Source organism: Hippoglossus hippoglossus, chromosome 18 (assembly GCF_009819705.1).
Source record: "Hippoglossus hippoglossus isolate fHipHip1 chromosome 18, fHipHip1.pri, whole genome shotgun sequence".
NCBI classification, from domain to species: Eukaryota; Metazoa; Chordata; class Actinopteri; order Pleuronectiformes; family Pleuronectidae; genus Hippoglossus; species Hippoglossus hippoglossus.
The window spans coordinates 2278410-2300749 of NC_047168.1; the positions used below are offsets into that span (position 1 = coordinate 2278410).

Sequence of the window (22340 nt, forward strand, 5' to 3'; positions counted from 1 at the left end):
TATACCTGTCACCAGAAGGGGTCAAATCAAATGATAGCAACCTGCAGCTTTAGTTATATTTGTAGATTTAAGTATTCTATAGCCTCTGTTGTGCCAATATCCAAGACGTAAAGATAGTGACAAGTATAGTCGTAGTGTTCTTGCAGCTCTGTATCATGTGTTAAGCAAGCATGCACCAAAAATCAGGGCTTGGTTTTCAGTGGTGGGGGGGAGACATTTAGGAAAAGGTCACATGGAGGCAGGTTACACTGGTTGAATGTGTAACCTGAAAGGAGTCATTCCAACTGCCCCAGCTTTTTAACAACATCTTACTGTCTTCATCAAGCGTTAGGATCGATGACTTTAAACGGTAAATCGTTGACCGAAAAACAGATGCAAAGTTATAAAAGTGGGTTTGTGCCAACAGGAGCGTCGCCATGACAACTGGGCCTAATTCAAACGCTGGTAATAACCAATGTGATTTGCCCCGGTGCGTCTCTATCTTGAAACAAACAAGGAATAATGAATATCTTTGCAACAAACTCAAACACAACAACAACTGCAAGATACTCAAATACACAATGATTTGCTTCGGAAATAATTTAAATAAATCTTTCTTCACTGGGTCTTCATTAAGCATAAAAGTGCAAAATGTTGGCCATTAGCAGGGGCCCCAAAGGGACTTTCTTCACGTCTGCGCAAGGTTTTTAATTTCAATCTTTGGTTTCAGTGAATAGTTGAAGTGTCACTTTAAGGAATCTTTCGGAGCACAGGTTTAATTTGTGACCTTGCATATGAGCTGGCAAATATTGTTCTCATATCAGTCCCTGCTTGTAGTGTCCACGATGGCCCCTCCCCCTTCCTGTTTTGGCATGCCACCCCTATGCCGCCCACCCTCGCTCCTCTCTCCCTGCATGCATTGCTAGGCTGGTGGGTGTAAAAATAGCTGGGATGGGGGGTGGTGGAGTGGGGGGACATGTTAGTCAATGGTCAGGGAGTTGGCATTAGCAACGAGGAAGCGCTAGCACCGTGCTGCCAGTAGTAACAGGACACAAGTCCAGTCAAGTGGCTAACAGGGAATGGAGCTGTGCTGAGGGTTTAGGGAAGAGTGAGGTTTGGATGGGACATAGGGGGTCACCCCCCCGCATGGTAGCGTGGAAGGTCTTGAGGGGGAGGGTTGGGGAAGTGGATTATCAGACTCATTAAATGCTCACTTAGATTCCTTACGCTCTGATGGGATAGACCTGAATACCTTGCATCATGGGCAACACGGCCATGTGTAAGGTGTGCGGCTCGGACAAGGGCCTGAGGACGACAGGGAGCCAATCCAACCTGGACCAGAATCCTGCCCCAGAATACTACTGTGTGGAGCATTATCCTGAGCAGCCTCCACTGATGGTGGTAAGAACCAACACTGGCAGGTGCAGAGCAGACAGTGCAATTTCAGGCAACTGGGACGGTCCTGACTTGCTCTACTTGGGGTATTTTAGGAGATTTGTACAGATGAGACCAGTTTGAGTGACTTTTTTTCAGCTGGAAGCTTGATGCACTTGGGAGACAGTGTCAGGTGTCGCTTTTAAATCTTGAGTTATTTTTATTTTGGTCACAGCCTCGATGACAGGGTTCTGTGTAGCTGTCACTAACAAGCTGCTCAACTGCAGCGTATTTTGTTTCTTTTCACAGTAGCTGCCTTCGCATGGAGGTGATACATTTTTCTGCTCTCAGAGAAAACAGCACTACATTGAACTGAAGTGTATAACTTCTGAATAAGTATTTCTACTTTGCAGTACGTGTTAATCTGACAAATTTTCAAGGTGTTTAGGGTTTCTTCTCTTCATCAGAGTGTGTGTGTCTTGGTGTGTAAATATGTGTCATGGGGTCACATGTTGCTCACTCTTCTCCCTTTAAAGGCCAGTGTGACATTTTTGTTCCTAAAGTGTCTCTGCACAGCAGCGTGTGGACTCTTGTGTCTAATTTGAAAGCAATGTAATGACTTTAGCAGCATGCTGCTGCTGTACTTCTACTGGGAATACAAGGCGAAACATATCCCTCATTTAGTCTGCTGCTGAGTCTTAATGTCTTACTTTTACTACAGTATAAAAATATATGTCAATGGGCCAACAATATTTAATTTCTGCCTGTCCTGGAGCTTGTTTCTTCATATCCATCAATTGCGCCGCAACACAAATAAGTCTCAAATCACATCAACAGATTGGAGATGTTAAAGTAAAGTCAACACGTTCTAGACACACGCGGACACAAATAACCCTGGAGGGTACATGGACGCCAATATGTCCAGGTTGTGTTGTAGTTTCCCGCCTTAGATCTTTCTAACACCTCCCACGTCCAAGCTGTACACCTCCATCAACTTCCTCAGTTTAATGACTGGGGGTGTGTGTACTGCTGACTTAGTGACTCCATGATGATCACTCTCCTTGTTGCTATTATAGCTGCATAGTTAACAATATCCATGGAGAAGAGGAGCAGCCACTTGTTGACACATTCTCAGATGTCACCTATCATTCCAGTGCTCCCTGGTCCAATACAAGTTCAGGAGGTATTATTTCTGCCCCAGAGATCTTATCAGTCAACCCATGTTTTGGACATCATATAATGACATCATATAACTTTAAATTCTACTCTCATGCTAATCATCTCAAGCAAATTTTAGCCAGGAGGATAAAGACTAAATCCAAAAATGTATGATTGTCCTTTTAAAATGGTCAACGGTGATAGAAAATATACAGACTCACGATAATTAGTTATACGTGTATAGCTGTATGACCCAGGGTTAAGTTAAATTTGAAACGAGTAAAGTTCAACTCAAAATGAACTTGTGGTCTTGTAGGTCTTGTGCGGATCTGGTGAAATGAAAAAAAAAGCAATATAAAAGCTAATTCCACCTTCATATTTACCTGAAAGTTGTCATATGTCGCTCTATCAACATTAAGAACTGAGAAAGTTGCAGCGTATATTTTACTTGGTGTAAGCCGGTGACCTTTGCATGTGGGTCCAGACGGCTCTTATCGTAAAGGAGGAGGAGGCAGTGACCTGTCACTCTGTGGTAATCTCCTGTTCCAGCCAAACATCTGTTATCTGAGAGGAGGATTTGAGGAGAAACAGAGAAAATTCTGTAAAACGACAAACGTAGTGAGAAAAGGGGCTGAGGTGTGCAAACAGCGATATTGTCTCCGAGTGTGTGTGATGTGGTCAGACATATTGATCTCTTTATCCTTATCCTGTCTCCTATACTGAAGGATTATTACATTAATAAACTGCTGTTTATTGATGAAGATGGAAACAATCACGGCCGTGCCAGTAGTTCATTTTGTTTGTGATCACCACTCTCACCTTACCATCTCCCACATTTCTTCACCGTGAATTTAGTTGAGTTTACTATTTCGGACAGTTGTCTGTTTCATGATTATTTTACTTGTGAAAATCCTCCTTCTCTAAGACACAAACCCACACGCCTTCTGTTTTTAGACATGGTCTATTTTGAAGAGCTCCACGTCTTGACCTGTGACCTTCGACCCCTTCTCTCACTGAGTTAGTCACATGCAGCTTTACAGTTCTTACCATATCCTACTTAAAAGTGATAAATACAACTTATTTAGATTTTACCTCATCCTGATTGAGTTAATACTTCAAATCGAGTAATAAAAGCTTTAATCAGTTTTGAAGTGGATTATTTTTTTAAAAGCCTTGTCATATGTCCGAGCAGGATGTTTCTTAAAGTGTGTCCTTTGCAGAATACTGTAAAAACTACATTCTACTGAGTACGAAAGGAGTTTGTTTCTTACATAACAATCCTTACATAATGTATATGTACTGAACGTTTTACAGCCCACATACAGCATATGGTGCAGCTATAGGGAAAGGTTTATAAAAGCTTGTATGTTTCCCCATCGTACTTTATCTTCTAAATTTAGCTGAATCAAATAATCCTCCAGATCTTGCACTGATGGACCCTCTGCTGATAGGTCCTCAAGGAGAGCTCTGATTGGCTTGAAACAGACCATTTCCTAAGTTGTCCTCCAAGGGCTGGTGCTGCTGTATGTATGCAGGTCAGCTGACATTGATCGTAATGTTAATGAAGGTGATGGAATCACAGGGAGGGTGAATGCAGCGAATGTATCAAGAGTCACTGAACTGTAGTTCCAGATATGTCCGTTTGAGATACAAGCTCTATATACACAGTGTGAAATGTCTGTAAGTCAAAGATTCATATAATTGTGGGGAAGGGTACCACTACCCATAAAGGATAAGAAGTAAAAAAAGGTTTATATCAGCTAAATGCATCTCATTGCCTCTGTGACCATTCAATTATTTTTTTCAAACAACTGTTTACATGGTCAAGAATGAACTTAAACTTTCATATTTTCAAAAAGAAGAGAAACACTTAGATTCACTGTGCAAACTCCTCTATTTGTAGGTCCAGGGCTGTTGAGATGCTCCTGAAAGCTCCGGGAAAAGGCTGTGGATCTTTAGTTTTCTTTTAGCATGTGTCCTGTAGAATTTGTCACCCATGGTAGTTTGTTACTCTGTATCTTACACATGAGTTCCACGCTGATCATATCCCTTACAGGCAAGGCTTCAGGAGTCCAAACCCATTATATTGTCTGTGCCTACTTTGCAAGACAGAAGAGCATGTTGTCATGGCTACCTCCAGAGAGGGCAGTGCTTATCTCCGTGGTAACTGGGAGGGGCGAGGATGCTCTCAGTCTGCATGGGCACCTGTCCCTTACAAAGCGTGTGTGTGTGTGTGTGTGTGTGTGTGTGTGCGTGTGTGTGTGTGTGTGTGTGTGTGTGTGTGTGTGTGTGTGTGTGTGTGTGTGTGTGTGTGTGTGTGTGTGTGTGTGTGTGTGTGTTAGGGATGATTTGGGGATGGTTGTGCATTATTGATAGCCCTCCTCTCACTCCACAGATGAAGACAGTGACGTTGTAAATTAATGTTTGATGGAAATGTGTTGGCGGGGGAGCTTTAGGGGCGGTGATTTGTCACGCTTGGCAGGTTTGATCAAGTCTTGAAGTAATGTCTAGACACCAGCAGGAACAGATTGCAATAGAAGGGGCTCATATGATACCATTATATGTGGTTGATGTTTAACAGTCCATTTTATCAGCCCCATTTTTTGTTTCAATGATTCCAACTGCATTCTGAAACCTTCCTTTTTAGTTGTGAAGTAAAAACGCAATAACCTTCATCCCTGTACGGTTCCTTTATTTTCGTTTTATTTTTTTATTTCTTCCTCTATTTCTTGCCAACTCACTCGAACACGACCTTCATGTGTAGTGCACATTCATCAAAGAGAGACAAACAGACTAAGCTGCTTATAAACCAGGAGTTATGAAACTATTTCTGTAGGAAGCTCGCTGCCTCAATCCTCCCTTTCTCTCCGATGTTAACTTCTTCTCTGCCCTTTCAAAAGCTCCACTTGTCTGAGAGTCCTGTTGGTCCAAGTGTCACTATAGCAACCTGCCAGTTGCTGAAGGATGATTAAGGCAAGGTCTTGCATAATGTGACTTGGCGGCTCGGAGGGCAATGTGAGGATATTGTCAGACAGCTTGATCGTGGCAATGGCTGCTTTGTGCAGTGCTGCTGTAGGACAAGGCCAACTCTGTGAGAACATGTACGAGGCGGCATGAGCAAGTCTCTACAGGACTTCATTGTTTTTATTTTCCTTTTAATTGAGCGGGAGATGGTTGGTTTCTTTCTCTATTTCAGCCTTGACAAACTACCATGAGGGGGAATTTACAAGTTGCAGAAACAAAGAGGGCAAGCTGGGAGGGAGGAAGACAGTCAGGAACAAATTGAATGAAGTAAATGACAATTAAAATAAGCTGCTGAATACAGCTTTAAAAGCCAAATAAAATACCTACGCACTGCAACTTAAGAGAACACATGCAAGTAGACAAAACACAAGCAAAGTAAGAAAACATCTTCATCAATTTGACAACACAACAAACGTTTTCTGTAATTGCAGCGCGTTTCTGTAATGTGTTGTGTTGTGTTGTGTTGTGCGTAATGTGTTGTGTTGTGTTGTCAAATTGATGAAGATGTTTTCTTACTTTGCTTGTGTTTTGTCTACTTGCATGTGTTTTCTTAAGTTGCAGTGCGTTGAGCTCTCAGGGCCACCGTGAATATCAGATTTGTTCTTCTGCAAGCAGGCACTAGGCATGGACGTTAAGCTAAGCTAAGCACATAAATAAAAGCAGCCTAGCTTCATCTAAACTAAACTGCCATGCTGATCAGGCACTTTCTTACTGTAAACCTACACACTCTTGGACTGAAATAATCCAAAAGCAGCATGGGCCTTTGAGGTGATTGTGTCAGTGCTGCAGGAAGCTCCAGTAGCTGAGTGTGACTGTGAGTGATGCAGTGCAGTTCTCTGCAGCAATCAGTGAGCAGCCTTGACTGCAGCCACAGACACCGGACCAGTTTTATTATTATGTTACTGAAAAGACATCAGTGCTGCAGTGTTAGTGCTTGTTTTGTACATCGTCAGTGCTGCATCTTCATCTCTGATCTCTGACAAAATGGGTGCAGGTTTACAGGTGATGAACATAAAGGCAGACCAAAGTTAAAGTGTCATTTCTGAAAAGCTTGATTGTCAGAGGCAAAACATGCCCTTGAGAGGCCGTTCCTCAGCTGAAAAACTGACTTTGCGGAAGTGTCCATGAGCAAGACAGTGAGTCCCCAACAGTTCCAGTGTGGTGCTGCAGTATTTCTGTGTGTGACCTCTGACCTCTTCGTAGCGCAGTCTGACTGAAGTAAAAATAAGCATCACACAGTGTTTTTCCACAGCAGGAGCACAGAGCTGGGAGCTTTGAACAAGCTGTGTGTGCGCCAGGATTTAGCTTTAGTGAAGGCATCAAGAGGAAAATGCTGAATCATTCTACCTCCTTGCAGTCCTGGTCTGTTTCCAACTCCAGCTCACTCAGCATCCAAACACAGACAGGGCACACGTTCTTTCCCACTGAGGGACAAACACATTATTGTGCACTTAGAAAAAGCTATATTTAATCATCAATGCACAATTTTTGCTGATAATATTCTAATATTCTAAAACAGTCGTCTTTATAGTTAAGTTACAACATTTGGTTGCATAACTGTACATACTGCACTCTAGATCTATTCTTTATATTTTGTTGTTTCACCATAAAATGACAATAAAGGCTTTCTATCTTATTCTAAAAGTGAATATTGTGACATTCTGGTACCCAGTGGAGATGGATTGAGTGACATGTTGAAAGATATTTTATGACACGCAATTTGAGATCTTTTGAATTTGAGATGGAACAGTGAACAGTGTGGAATTCAGTACTTGTGCCATTGGGAGAAACTATTATGTAGAATGTGGTACGATCGGGTGTCATTCTGCAATGCTGTGTGGTTTGTGATTGAACATACATGAAGCATATGAATATTAAAACGGAAGAGGTCCGAAAATGGATCCTTGTGGGACACAGTCACCATTTGCTTGAGGTTGAATCACCAGAAGAAACTGTAAACTTCTGCATCGAGAATACCAGGAGCCTATAATAATTACTTATTTGACAAGCTTGAGGATCGACTTGTGTCTTTCAGAGAGATTAACTCACTTTATTAGAGCAGATCATTTCCACTGTTCACAAAACACCCCTCTCTTGTTGAGGATTTGCGATTGTTTTAAATAAGATTTTGCCTTCTTGGGTTTGATTTGATGTCATGTTAATGGCTTTTCACTACCAAGTCAGGACAATTACACTTTTCATTTAAAAGCAATTAAATCAGGGATATCTGTGGGGGGTCGGAGAAAGTGACTTATTTATGCACAGTGCGGTTAACCATTCTGTTGTCTCTAAATGACAACCAATGAGAAAATGTAAATGTGCTTTGTGTATTAAAAAGATGAATATATAATTGATCTCTTTCTCTCTTCCAGTCGGACAGTAACACCAGTTTCCTGCGAGCAGCAAGAGCAGGGAACATCGACAAGGTTTTGGAATACCTGAAAGGAGGAGTGGACATCAGCACGTGCAATCAGGTAGGAGACAACAGTACAACGCCAACTTACACTCACATGTCACATAGTTAGGATTGTACAATATGAAGAAACAAACAGTAGCAACTTTAAGGAAATGGTACTTGCATGCTGTAAGGCATCCTTATCAGCACACTATTCTATAAAAATTGACTTCAATAGAAGTCCTTCAATAGTTCCCCTCCTCCCTCACTTGAATAGAATCAGAATCCAAGTTCCTTGCTAGTCAAAGTCCAAATGTAATGATTTTTTCAGTTTTTGCAAAGGGGGCGAGTGCAGAGAAAACTAAAGGTGCACACATTAACTTCTAGCACAGTGCTGATTGTTGTGACTTCCTTAAAAGTGCACATACTGACTTTTTGGCCAAGACTGGCCAGAAGAATCAGCTGGAAACGCAACATTTGACATATTACCTTTGTTTATGTTCGCAAACTGCTTCCTATAGGAGCCAACGTGTCCTTGGGCTAGATACTGACCCCCAAATTGCCCCTTCTCATAGAGAATAGTGCTTCACATAGATGCGATGTATAATAAGTCAAATGTGGATCATTATGTACATAACTGACAAACATGAATGCTCTATTAGAAAACAGATAATTTCACTATATTCTTTAACACATCACAGAATGTATTATTGGCTAATGTGCGTATGTTGCCCCCTTTTAATCTACACGGAAACACATATTATTATAATTGTTTTATTAAAAAACTGGCTCTATTCCTGTAGGGGATTGTTTGATCACTGGGAGTTTCTTTATTTAGTTCTAGTCATTATCTTGTCTCCTCTAAGCCCATTAACATTCCAGCCATTGAAAGCTGATAGGATGTTAGCAGTCCTGTGCTGGCAACAGTCACAGTGAATAGCCCCGTAAACAAATGTCACATGGGGTGGAAATATGACATTTGCTCGAGGCTCTGTGTTGCGTGGAGACGTTTTTGTTGTCACTTGATGTGCCCTGATTGCTTGTGCCCTTGAAGATATTTTGGGCACCAGTGTTTTTGTATTTCTCTCCAGCTACATCTCCGTCCCACTGACAAGAACATTTTAGTCAAAGTCTTGAATGTCTGAAACATGACTATGTGGTGTTACTTGGTGAAAGTGAAAAAACGCAATAACAATCAGCAAAAATCTTCTTTAAGAATTTACTCAAATGCCTCTCACAAAGTTTGACCTTTCAGTTATTGCAAATTAGTGATGGTGTCTGTGATGGACAGTGCAAGGGAGTGTCTGCACTCAGGCCCAGTTCATACCTGACCTTAACACCGACCTTGGTTGATCTGCTCCCAAGTGAACAGCTCCAAGCTCGCCTGTTCACACCTGGCACCTCTTGTGACTCCTTGTGACATTACTGTTCGAAATGACCAAATGTGTTGTTGTCTCGAACTGGGGCACGGCTGCAAAGCACCTCCTGGGCCTTTTTGGCTGATGAGAAATCCAAACTATACAGACTGGGTCGATCTCTCTCCATCTCCGAGGCAACACGTATCCCCCAAGATGATCTCTACAGGACTGTTCAAACGTCATTGATGAGGTCAGCTTGTGCAATATGAGAATGTGAAGGACAGCGTACACAGTGGACATCAGTGTAGAAGAAGGTTTTACTCCACATTCATGTACAGTCTGACCTCATTGAGTCCTGAGGTATGAACAGGTCCTTCTGATGCTTTTAATTTGTTGAGATCACTACAGGCAGAATATTTTTACCCCACGTTAGAACCTCAGTTAATATTTCAACTAAAGAATGACAGATCTAGCTCAGCAATGACACATCCATGTAATAAGGCACATAATATTCCCCAGTAACAAAACTTGCATATAATGTTATTGAACAAAGATTCATCAGGGATACAATCATCAAGGGAGTAGTCAAAGCAACTCTTCCCACTTCCTTCTGATAAATCTCTGTGGAAAATATGCATGTTGAAAAATGGCATTTGCATTAATCACATGTTTTTAAAATGAAACACTGGCATGTACAGGATTTCCTTGTGGACTTCAGTGATCAGTGATGATAGCCAATGTTGTTGTGGGCACATTAATAGTTGGGCAGGCCATCCATCAAGATGAGAAATGTAGTTTTTTTAAATTCTAACACGCCCCTTCTGAACAGAGCAATGTCAGACTGGTGGTTACAGAGTCACTGATGTTTGACCATGAGAACACCTTGAGATTCTCGTCTCACTTAAACACGTATATGAGCAAACATATGAGACCTTGTAACATCAGTCAAAACTTACAGGATGCCTAGCATGCAGGTTGACCCCCAAGGGACCTAAATGACTCCATTACAGTGAGGAAGTACTTGTCTGACTAGTAAATGCTTTTTGATACCCAGGGAACTTTCCTGTTTCCCTGCTGTAATATATCCAGCAAGCGATAAGCTAATGTATTTTCGACTCACACCGTACCATTTAACTTTGTGCAGAGATAAAAATCCTCCAGGGTAAAATCTAACTTAAAGCTCTTCTAAATCAGTTTTTCACTGACCATGAGGTATATGTCATCAGTCACTTTTACATGTGCACTATATTAACAATAAAAAGGCAGTATGACATGTGACTGACCAAAAGAAACAGATAATTACAACTCAACTCTGTAGATATCCGCAGTCCTATTGAGTGTTTTAACATATATTTAGGATTCTTTTGGTTTGCTGGACCACAAATCAAATTCTTAACAACATTGTTTCCAGCAGTAGGGCGCTGTTTTCAGTAAAAAAAAAAACAATCTCTGATAAACATACTGACATCTAGCTGTCTAGCACCATTAAACAGACAGACACAGCTATCGACTAGCTCATACTAGACCATGGTGGAGGCCAAAGCAGAGCTCAGAGAAGAGTGTCTTTTAGACTTAAGCTTAAGGAGGACAAAAATGTCTCTCCACATAAATGCTAACCCTGCTCAAAACCAACATATACCATTATTGTTTCCATGCTGATCTAAGCTGGGCAGGACTGGTTTGGTGCTGGTTTAGCTGGTGGACCACCATAACTGTGCTGGTCTACCTGCACATGGAGCTGGTTCAACAGTATTGTCTTGATTTTAGAGATGTTTCACCATTATCCCATCCCATGTGATCTGCACACTATATTTTTGCATTGCTAGTAACTAGCATGTATTATGCTGGTCAAGCAGTTAACCAGATATGCTAGTCTATGCTGGTTTTTCTAGCAGGGACTGTTTCTCATTTTTTGGGATGTTTAACTAGAAAGTTGTTCCCTAGTACATTATCTTTAGCAACATTTTCTTAGCTGATAAATGTTGTGAAGCAGAGATTATTTGCCCTCAGGCAGCAGAATAAAATAAAAACGGAAACTTTAACTAAACAATATATCTTAACCATAAGCATTCAAAAATGTTTATGTTAATTAATAAATAAAATAAAATGTGTGTTTTTAGCGACTGTTTTAGCTAAGGGTCCAAAGGGTTAACTAGCAAAATGGCATAATCCTATGTTACTGGAGTTTCTGTGAATCGAGGAAAGTAGCCGTTTAAAGTAGTCACCCTTATATAAAAACAAAATGTCAACTAAAACTTCCTTTTCAGATCTTGTGAAAGAGATTCTGAACTTTTCCCGCGTGTGTAATGTGTATGAATGTATTATTGTGCCAATGAGCCAATATAACCTCGTCACTCCCTGACACGACTCCACCGCTGCTTAAGTCAATTTTCACCACATCACACTTGCAATTTCAAGAAAATTACTGGTGGGTTGGATGTAACAGATAATTGGGAAACGTCTCCTGAGTGATTGTGCTCATATGAGGGCTGACAGAATGAGGTAACAGATATATTGGATGGAGGAGTGGGTGGACAGGGGCATGGTGCATGATAAAGGGGCTAGTAGCTTCCTGATGGGGAATGGAGGTCGCAGCAGAGGGGTTGTACAAAGATAAATAGGACCCTTAGCGTTATGTGTGTTCAGAAGTGCCTAAATATGTTAAACACTACAGATGGGTGACAAATGAAAGGGAAAACCGGAAAAATTAGGTTGACAGTGTCCCCATCCATAAGGCAGACGGTGGTCACTTAATGGTTTGATGTGTATGAAAATAATGTGGATCATATGTCTTGGCCTTTGCATTCACCATACCTCAAATCAAATGATCATCAATGTGAAATTTTGGACGTGTTTAACAGCGCCCTCCTCCACCATCAACAAAACACAGAATGAGGGAGTGTGTTTTGGGAGAATGGTGTTACATCCCTTCAGTCGAGTTCAAATTGTAAAGTAAGAGTGCCAAGACACATTAAAGTTGTTCTGGCAGCATGCGGTGGTGGTGGTACGTTTGTGTTTCCTCTCATTTGTTACCCATCTGCCGGTTTCTCCAAACAGAGAATCCATTAGTTTGAAATTGTGAGTAATCAATATGCAATACATTTACTATAGGGTGGTCAAATATATATATACATATTTTTTTGTAATTAGAGCTACAGTGCTATATGTTAGCTAATTTTAATGAATTCATAGAGATACTTGGCTTCAAATACATATTTAAAAATAACTTTTTTGTAAATGTCAAGGATTCATAACACAATATGATACATGAGGCCAGCTGAAAGTAAGAAGTTGCATGAGCATGTCAACTGATCCAAAAACAGCAGGACTTAGCTGGAACATATATTCTGCTCTGCTGCTGAACAGATGCCTCCTGCCAGCTGTGGGATACTTCAAGGCTGTGAAAACTCAAGCGCAGTCAGATGATGTTCAGTGTCTCTGGGATCCCACAGGGTGCCTCTGTAGGGACCGTGGGAGTCCTGTGGGATCACGGCCCCAGGGGGCTGTGTGATGAGTGTTATTCTGCCAGTCCAGGAGGAAATTACATATCAGTTCAGCAGCTCTTTTTAAACTGCTGCCTAATGCTTTGGACTACTGAAAGGTTATTTGGTCACTTGGCATTAGCACTTTGCAGCTCCATCCAACTCCTCAAAAAGGCAGGGGGCTGAAAACGGAACAACAATTTGTTTGGCTTTCAGAACTCAATAAGATGACACGGTAAATGTAGAATTTCAAGCTTTTTCTATGCTCTCAAGTGGCAAAGAAAAACAAAACTATACATTAACAATATTGCTACTGTTTACATCGTTTGTTAAAGTGAACTTTATTAAAGCCTTCCCATAAACAGGCAACTGGAATTGCTTGTGTTGCCTAATCTTCACAGACACGTACCTTGTAAACAGTTTTTCATCAAGACTAGAAAAGCGCTATATACAGACCGACCATTTACAGTTGTGTTGCATTCACTCAGTTTTCTAGCTTCTTGTCTCTCAGCAGGGCAACCCCCACCCTCCCTACTCCCTGCCAACCAATCAGTACATGACACTCAAGAGCCTAATACAGATATTAATAGAGTCCATACGTGATTTACAGCCTGAAACTTCAAACATCCCTGTACCACTATGAAACCTTTATCATGTCAAGTAGTTGTCATTTGTTGACAGTATCTGTATTCGTGTTAATTAGCCCCAAAACCCAACAAATATTTGTCACTATATTTGTCTGGTTCTTATGGCATTTTAGATCATATCCTCCATATTTATTTATTGGTTCAGCCCTAAATAAATGATTAACATCAAGACAGCTCAGAGCACAGCACCTTGGGGGGGAAACAGGTGGATGTTTGTTTGACCTGACAACACACACACACACACACACACACAAGCGCGTGCACACACACAACTATTTATAACTTCATACCCAGAACCGGCTCTGCTCCATAACAACATAACATGGCACAACATCTCACCCAACTTTGACATCCAGCTTTGATATTTCAGTCTATCCCTTCAGTAAGAGAGAAGGACAGCAGCTCACATGATCAAAAGATGGAAATGATTGAAATAAACAGAAATGAAGACAGGCTCAGATAGTTATGGACCTGGACGGGGAGGTAAACCCTTCTCTTTCCACTCGGATCTGTCTTTGTACTTTGTCGTTCAGGACCTTTCTTTTTAGGATTAACCTTTTGTCACTCCTCTTTTTCCAGAATGGTCTTAATGCACTGCATCTGGCAGCCAAGGAGGGCCATGTGGATCTGGTCCAGGAACTGCTGGACAGAGGTGCAGCGGTCGATTCAGCCACGAAGGTAAGATACAGTATCTCAGCTTCCCACTGAGGAAACTTTAGCACCTGTAAAGAAATTGCTTCATATAGAGCTACTTCTGGTGTCAATCAGGGTTGTCATCATGATATGGTTTACTCTACTAACTGGAAGCATAGCTGATGAAAAAAAAATTATTAAGATGATTGATAAAGAAAAAGGCTGGACTTGTGATTGATCTTCACATTAATGAAGAAAGGATAACGACAATAACAGGTCTAGGTCACTAAAAGTCATGTCAGGTGATGATCCCAGTGTCTGCTTACAAGAGAAACTACTGTGTTTCTGTTTTATTGAGAATCGTGAAGGGACACAGCCAATGACTGTACGTACACATGGAAGATGCATCTCGATTCTGTGTCACTGTACAAAAACGTATATCCCTCACATTATTATCTTATTTTTTGTGTTATTTTCATTTTCCATTAAATCTATGTTTTTGTAATTTATGTGAGGAACGAATGAGTAAATGATTCCTTTGTATGAATTAAAATGATCTTTTCTGTTTTGGTCAAGAAACTATATTATAACTGTCAGCGCACAGCCCACAACACAGAGTACCGCACATTTTGTGCGTATACAAATAAAGTTGATCTTCTCCGCGCCGTGGTTCACCTTTCCTAGCTCCTTGCTGCTTCTCGTAATGCAATTCATTGGGGATAAGGAATAGTGGTTAGGAAAGGAAATCATTTGGACTTTCTGAGCTCCTACTCAATGTGGGTGTTCTGTGTTTTGTATAATCATTGTAAAGATTTATATTGTGTTATTTATGGTGGCTGCAAAGGTAAAGTGAATCATTAAACTGGTTCTTTGGCCACCAAAAGAACCAGTTTAATGACGGACATCAATGACAGAAATGGACTGGGAGATATTGAGAATATAATCATTTTGGTGGCAGTTTTCAAACATATTTGGAAATAATTGTACAGGCTGAAGGCAGCATGACCTTTTTGTGCAGATCAGGACCAGGTTTAGGACTGACATCAATCATTGAGCAAAACATGCTTCTAGATGATTTAGATTGAAGGGATTGAGAAAGGGCAGCACTCAAGGAAAGTGATATGTAGAGTGGAGTTATAAACATAGAGGATTGATGTTTAAAAAATGCCAATCATTGTGACACCTGCAATTAGAGAAGGTCGACTCATTACTGAAAGGGGTTCCAGTGCTTTGAATGTTGGTGTTGCTCCAAAATGCAACACGTACCACGCTGCAGTTAAGCAAGTGCAGAGGTGTGAGGATTTCATTGGGGCTTTGAATATTTTCAGGAGACACTCAGGGAATTAAATTGAAAAATATTACATTACATTAGTTCTTAAAAAGATATGTGTGTGTAACTCGGTTAGAAACAGCAGTTTTGGAGAATATAACTTTTCCCCCTACTTTAGAGTCATAAACTAACAAATGTCTTTGGACAGAGATATAAGTTCAGCTCTTTCCTTTTACCTTTAATAAGGTAATAATTATAGTAATAATGATCTTTTAATAAGGTTGAACTGTGGATATGACATGCAGTGCCTGTAGTAACTGTTCTTTTGTGTTTTCTGTTTATCCAGAAGGGAAACACAGCACTTCACATAGCCTCTCTCGCTGGTCAGGTTGAAGTAGTGAAGATCCTGATCAAACGAGGGGCGGACATCAACTCTCAGTCTCAGGTGAGCCTCTGCAGTCATGGTGTCATCGGTATCATGTTAAAGAGCCATGGCTTTATTTTGGGCCGTGTTTTGTTGATGATGTGTGAGATTGCTTTTCCATAACTAGCAGTATATCTGTTAACCTGACGTACTTGTCTCTGTGCTGTAGAATGGATTCACTCCCTTGTACATGGCCGCTCAGGAGAATCACATGGATGTGGTGCGATACCTTCTGGAAAATGGAGGCAACCAGAGCACTGCTACCGAGGTGAGTGTACTGTGTGTGTTTTGATGATCTCATCCTGCTACAGTAAACTGCATCACTGCCAAATAGTTACGTACTTAGCAGAGCATGGCGTAGATAGGCTGATGGGAATGTCATTATTTCACTCTCATGTTATTTTAATAGTATTGTGAATAATAGTATCTGACATGTTAATATTATGAGGGTCATCGCCAAAGTCATTAGGATTCATCCTCTGAATGATTGAATGAATAAATGAATGTCAGCGCAATCTATCCAGTGATTGTGAGATAACCAAAAGTTATTTGCATCGGAACCATGACCATGGATGTCTAAACAAAGTGTCACGGCTAAAAAGCATTGTTTTGACCATAAGCGAAAAAGAAACTCTACTGTGGCAAACATGCAGTTTCATTCACGTCGGCTCATTAGTGAGCAAAATAAAAGCGTGTGAGTGGTGAGTATGGCATGACTGTTGCACTGATTATCCAACTACCAGGTAAAAGTATTTGGCCATTAGATCATTTACAGTATAAACTCTCATTAAATGGCTTTCAGGTCCAATGTTCGGAGGTTTTACTCAAGATTCCCAAATTAAGTCGTTTTTAAAAAATGAGATCTTGGTAATCCTCTTTTTTTTGTCCTTTTCTTCCCTGTCCTCCCTCGTCCAGGACGGCTTCACCCCTCTGGCCATCGCCCTCCAGCAGGGCCACAACCAGGTCGTTTCTGTCTTACTGGAGAACGATACTAAAGGCAAGGTCCGCCTGCCTGCCTTGCATATTGCCGCTCGCAAGGATGATACCAAGTCGGCGGCCCTGCTCCTCCAGAATGACCACAACGCCGATGTCCAGTCCAAGGTATGTCTGTCTCACTGTTTGACTCAAAAGAGCTCGTATGTGTGGGAGTCCAGCTAACGTGACGCTACATGTTTGTGCCGGTGTGTCCATACTGAAGGAGTTTCCCTCTTGTGAAATTTGAGGTACAGAATTAAGAAGTCTGGAAAACAGGTCGGGCTTCCTTGGTTTCAATGGCTTTGCACTGGGGTTCAGCCAATTGTCCTATATGAGACTTTTGATGGAAACACCTTGTTTACATCTGCTGTTAAAATCTGATTTGTATCTGGATACATTATCCTCTTGATCTACAATCTGTTGATGTTCTTTCCCATTCAAAACTATCTTTAACAGTAGCAGGGTCTCCTTTTATTTCATCATGCAAAGTAGGTGAGTAGGTGGACAATAGACAACAGTTGAACAATATCATGGAAGGTGATGTTACATTACAATAGTGTGGACTTCATGTGTGGGCTGTGCTGTGATAACCACATTACTGCTAGTAACATGAGTTTGTACCGACCATTATGATCTGTCAGCCCAAAAGGATGACGATCCTTCCTGCCCATGGTCTTGATGTTTCTGTTCACAACTAAAATTTCTACCCATAGCAGAAAGATAGTCCTGACCACATTGGGGACATTTCTTTGTATCTTTCTATCTGAGTTGTTAAGGTCACTATTGCTGGTACCATGTTTCTAACGCCATAGATGACAATATTTGTACACACAGAGATACACCTTTTGCCCACACTTCCAGTATTGTAGTACAGTGTAGTACTGCAAGTCAAAGGATCAAGATTAAGGAGGTTTTGGGTTTCCTGAAAAGCAGCTTCTTGTGGCCTATTAGCCAATAAAGACAGGGTCAGAGAAAGAAGTAGTGGGATGTTGTTAGAGTGCTACAAAACGTCTTAGAGGAGGAGGTCAGGCGAACAATTTGGTTAACCAAGCATGTGACTTTGACTCTGAAGTCCACTGTTCACATTTTGAATCCTACCAACAGTCCAAAGGTATTTAGTATGTGTTTGAATAAAACTTTAAGGCTGAATCTGAATATTCAACCTGAGCTAACTGAGCTAAATGAAGATCTGTGATAATCACTGACGGAATCAGTTGCTTTTACCCATACAGCTCCCTTAACTGCTGATAGAAGGTATTGTAAGCTCAGTTGTGACACAGCACTTGACTTAGTGATAGGGGGGGTTAGGGTTAGGGTTAGGGTTAGGGTTAGACAGACAGAGCACCAAAGCTTAAATCATGGCAACAACTGTTTGGTCTGGGAGAGACAAAGAAAAACCAGAGGCATCAGCCATAAGGGGATGGGAAGTTGCCTCTTGTCTTCATCCTTCGCAAAACTATTGTGATTGCGCTATTATGGATATCATGATAGAAAGTTGTTTTCTTATCCAGATCAAGTTTTTTCTTGTCCAGATAAAATATCCAGATACCAAGCAAACCAATTACAGCAGGTGTAAGTACGGTTGCCGATGTCTCTGATGTAGTGTTTGACAGAAGACACTTACTTGTCGTGGGGACCTTTTCCCATGAAGTTGCCTTTGTGTGTCCATAAGTCTGTCTGTGCATCTCTCTGTGTCTCTCTTCCTGTACTTCTCTCTCTCATCCAGTGTGTGTGTGCCTGCCACGTCACTCCTGGTCCTGCTACTAACTGGGTTTCTCCCTCTCTTGTCCTTTCTTTCTCGAAAATGCAACTACCACTCACACACTTCTCCCCCATCACCCCTTCCCACATTGCTGCACCGGTGTCTAAGTGTAGCACTGTCCACTGCATGGAGTGTGCCACTGTCTGCAGGTTGTATGGCGGCGATATCTAAGGCTGCATGTCAACCAGTGGGGTGGGGGTTGTTTCTAATATTGTTTGATGGTTGTTGGGAGGGGAAGGGTTCTAGGTGACAATCCGGTATTGGTTAGAACACACAGTTAACGGACAATATTGGAGTGAAATATTTCCGTTGTGACTGTTTCTCTGATACCGGATAGTGGATTAAAGTGACGTGGCTGGAGTGAAGGTGATAAAATGAAACACTATTTACTGCACTACACAGTCCTTAATGTTAAGTAATGAGTCTACAGTAGCTGCAATTATGTTGTTGTGTAACAAAACACAGGGTATATGCATGAATGTAGAATAATGCCATATTTGTTCAGCTGTTGCGATGCAGCCCTCCTCTTTATGAGTCATAAGGAAGGCCCACGGGAGAATGGCCCAAAATGGCAGCATGTTCAGTCGCACTCACACACATATAGAGATAAAAACACCAAGTGTTCTCACACAACGGCACCGTTCTTATCAAATACTGTGAGACAAAAGTCCAGTGACATCTAAAGTGGTCCGCTCACACATCAGTTCACCAAACCAAGGTTCTCATTGAAGGCTGCAGCTGTCAGAGGGAATATATTACAGCCAGGGTGCTATTTTTCTTGTTTGTATTAGACACACATCCAACAAATTATAAATCTCATACACATAGAGAAGCTGTAAACGAACCCCCTAGTTTATATTTGGAAGAGAAAATGTGGTGAACAATTCAATTATTACCTTTAAACTTGGATGTACTCGATGTAGTTTCTATTAAAAACCAATGACCAAAGCAGCATAATGAGTCCCAAGTTGTGATAAAACCAGAATTTGCCTTTCAAATCAAAACTCTCTCAATTTTGCTTAAAGGGGACATAGCATGCCCATTTTACCACAAGTTGATATGGTTCCTTGGGGTCTTAATGAAATGTCTGTAACATACTTTGGTCAAAATACCACAAGGATCATATAAAACAGCACCCTTTTTACCCTGTCTAAAACAGCCCTCCACAGAGTGACCTGTTTTGAGTGCCTGTTCCTTTAAATGCTAATGAGCCAGCTCCCCCCTCCCCCCTCTCCCCCCATGATTTTAAACGATATAAATTACATATTTTATATGATATAAATTATCAAATATGCATCCCATACTTTGTATTCCCCTTCTATTGTCCTGGAGTTTTAATTTTCCCAATCACATAATTAAATGTCCCCCTCTGCCCATCCACTACAAGCACACAAGGGGGGGGGGGGGCAAGGCCATGTAGGGAGACTTCCAGTTCCTTGTTACGACACAAAACCCAGGAAGCTCAATCGAGTTGCTCAAGCATGACGTTTCTGACTTAGAGGAACCATAACAAAACGCGTGAGTGTTTTTTCCCCAGAGTTTTTGGGTTGGTAGACATGCCAGATACCCACATTAACCTGTAGAAGCACTAACAAAGTGGAATTTGCATGCTATGTCCCCTTTAAAAGGTGACAATTACAGGATAATGGCAGGTGGATTTTCCAAACGAAACGTTTATCACTAGCATGCTACTAGTGGTCACATACTGGTCATACCGGATCAAGAAAAGCAGCAAAACTCACATATTTAACTGAACAAATTGAGAGTTATGTAACATTCTTACCAAAACAGCATTGACTGAGCAGATTGTTTTTTCAGAGACCACTTATTTTTTTCTGATGTAATAGTGAATACTTTTATCAATTCTTTTAACTTTTAAAGTATGCGATTAATTCCTTGACACTACTTGACAGAATTAGGGGATTAGTTGATCTTAATAAAATGTATTGATTATTAATGGTTGGAAAAGCCTAAGAAACATTACCTGTCTTCTTGGATTCTGGGAAGCTGTAGTAAGTACCAGATAATTACCAGATAATTAATTGCAAAAACAAATAAAAGATAAATTCATAGTAAAAAAAAAAAAAAGAACTATTAGTTGTAGACCTAATACCTGATTCTTAGACTGAACTGTGTGAACTTGAGATCGCTGCCTTGGCAATGAACATTACACGGGAGTGACCCACCCCAGCCACGTCACCGCTGTGCACCCGACTACAATTCATTGTCCTACGAGCCTAACTGACCTGATGTTTCCCTTCCTCATTCCTCCTGCTCCAGATGATGGTCAATAGGACTACTGAGGTATACACCTGCTCCTTCAATTCTCCACAGATTCACTGTACAGCCTCATCCCTTTTGTTATTCCACTTTTCCTTTTTTTTTCTCTTCCACCGTTTATTTCTGTCACTTCCGCAGCACTGCATGGTGTCAATAAATTTGGCATCATTTTTACATTTCTCACAGTTTGCGTTTGGTAGACTAAGACTCCACCATGCACGGCTGATAGGGATGGCCAAGCGACTGCCCATTTGTCCTGCACTAAAGCACTCTAGCTTTTGGCTTTGTATTTTATTATTCATACTATTCGTGTGCATATATATGTTTGTTTGTATTTCATTTCCTTTTTTCGGTTTACATGAAAAGCTCAATGAGCCCCCCCTTTTTTTCATGTTTAGAAATATCTTTCAAACTACATCATTATTAAGATTTATTTTAAGCAAGACATTTTTTTCCTCTCATGTTTTGATTTGATGGATACTGTGCCGATGCATTTTCGGGACAGCTGTGAATGTGTATTGTCTATCAGTGTGTCTCGTACTTCTGTGTGTTCATGTTGTGCTGCATGATTTCTAGAGACGCACTATGAACTACCTGGTATAAACATTGTTTAAATGACCGTAAATAGAATAAAATGCTGTTTGCCATTGGTGGAAGCCCAGTAATGCCAAGAGAAAAATGAAAACATTCAATCCCATTGAAAGTTTAAAATGAAATGTTTCACTTTAATTTAGACGAGTGAAAATGCATTATTTCTGATTGTTGTCATACAATTTTCATGCATAATGATAACAAAATTTGTATTTTCATTTTCAAAGCAGCAATGTACAATGTACAACCTGCATAGTGTTGGAATTTGGTTCTTACATTTAAAATTTAAAATAACTGAAATGGTGACCTGTTTTTTTACATTTCTCCCAGAGGTGTTGATGGTTGACTTTGGCACTGGGAGAAAGATTCTATTGTAAAATGGTTATTAAAACCAACAATACTCACTTGAGTTTCATAAGACTATTAGGTTAAATTAACACAATTCAATCCCTTTTTCATGTTTTGATTGAACATTATTTGCCATTTGGACATTTTTTAATGAATACTACATTTCATAATAAAATAAAATGAAAGTTTTTTTTTTTCTTTTTGGCAATAGCAATGCTTTTCTGCCATACATAATTTGCACTAATGGGAGATTTAAATTCATCAAATGGTTTTATTTTAATTTTGGCATTCCTGGCGTTCCACACTTAACAGCTTATTTCAAACGCATGCATTTCTATGGAAGGTATTTCACATACTGACATGTAACTTTCTAATACTACAATCAATGCTAATCAGTAAAGGCATGGGAGGCTCATATTGCTTTAGAAATATTACCTGCTTGGCCAAAGACCTGGCATTGAATAGCATGTTGCATCCACACTACTTTAATTTGCACCATTCTAAGCTTTGGACTGTGTAAAGTTTTAAACCATCACGTTAGTCACTGTGTTCTTCACACTTTTGTAAACAACTTTTTCACGTTAAATCGGACCACACTTACAGAATGGCAAGGTAAGGCAAGAATTTCACACCTCCTCCA

General features: G+C 40.6%; 1 protein-coding gene across 10 annotated transcripts in view; it reads left to right on the forward strand.

The window, feature by feature from the left end:
* The first annotated feature begins 1197 nt into the window (after positions 1-1197).
* ank2b (ankyrin 2b, neuronal) overlaps positions 1198-22340 on the forward strand; it is a 75698-nt gene continuing 54555 nt past the window's right edge. For 4 of the 10 annotated variants that reach the window (XM_034615068.1, XM_034615077.1, XM_034615076.1 and 1 more), the window contains exons 1-7: positions 1199-1380; positions 7908-8009; positions 13997-14095; positions 15667-15765; positions 15914-16012; positions 16660-16845; positions 20762-20785. In XM_034615068.1, the coding sequence (XP_034470959.1) occupies positions 1240-1380; positions 7908-8009; positions 13997-14095; positions 15667-15765; positions 15914-16012; positions 16660-16845; positions 20762-20785 (750 nt within the window). In that variant the 5' untranslated portion in view covers positions 1199-1239. Of the gene's footprint in view, positions 1381-7907; positions 8010-13996; positions 14096-15666; positions 15766-15913; positions 16013-16659; positions 16846-20761; positions 20786-22303; positions 22313-22340 lie in introns of all 10 variants that reach the window. The other 6 variants (XM_034615067.1, XM_034615070.1, XM_034615072.1 and 3 more) reach the window with 4 other exon arrangements.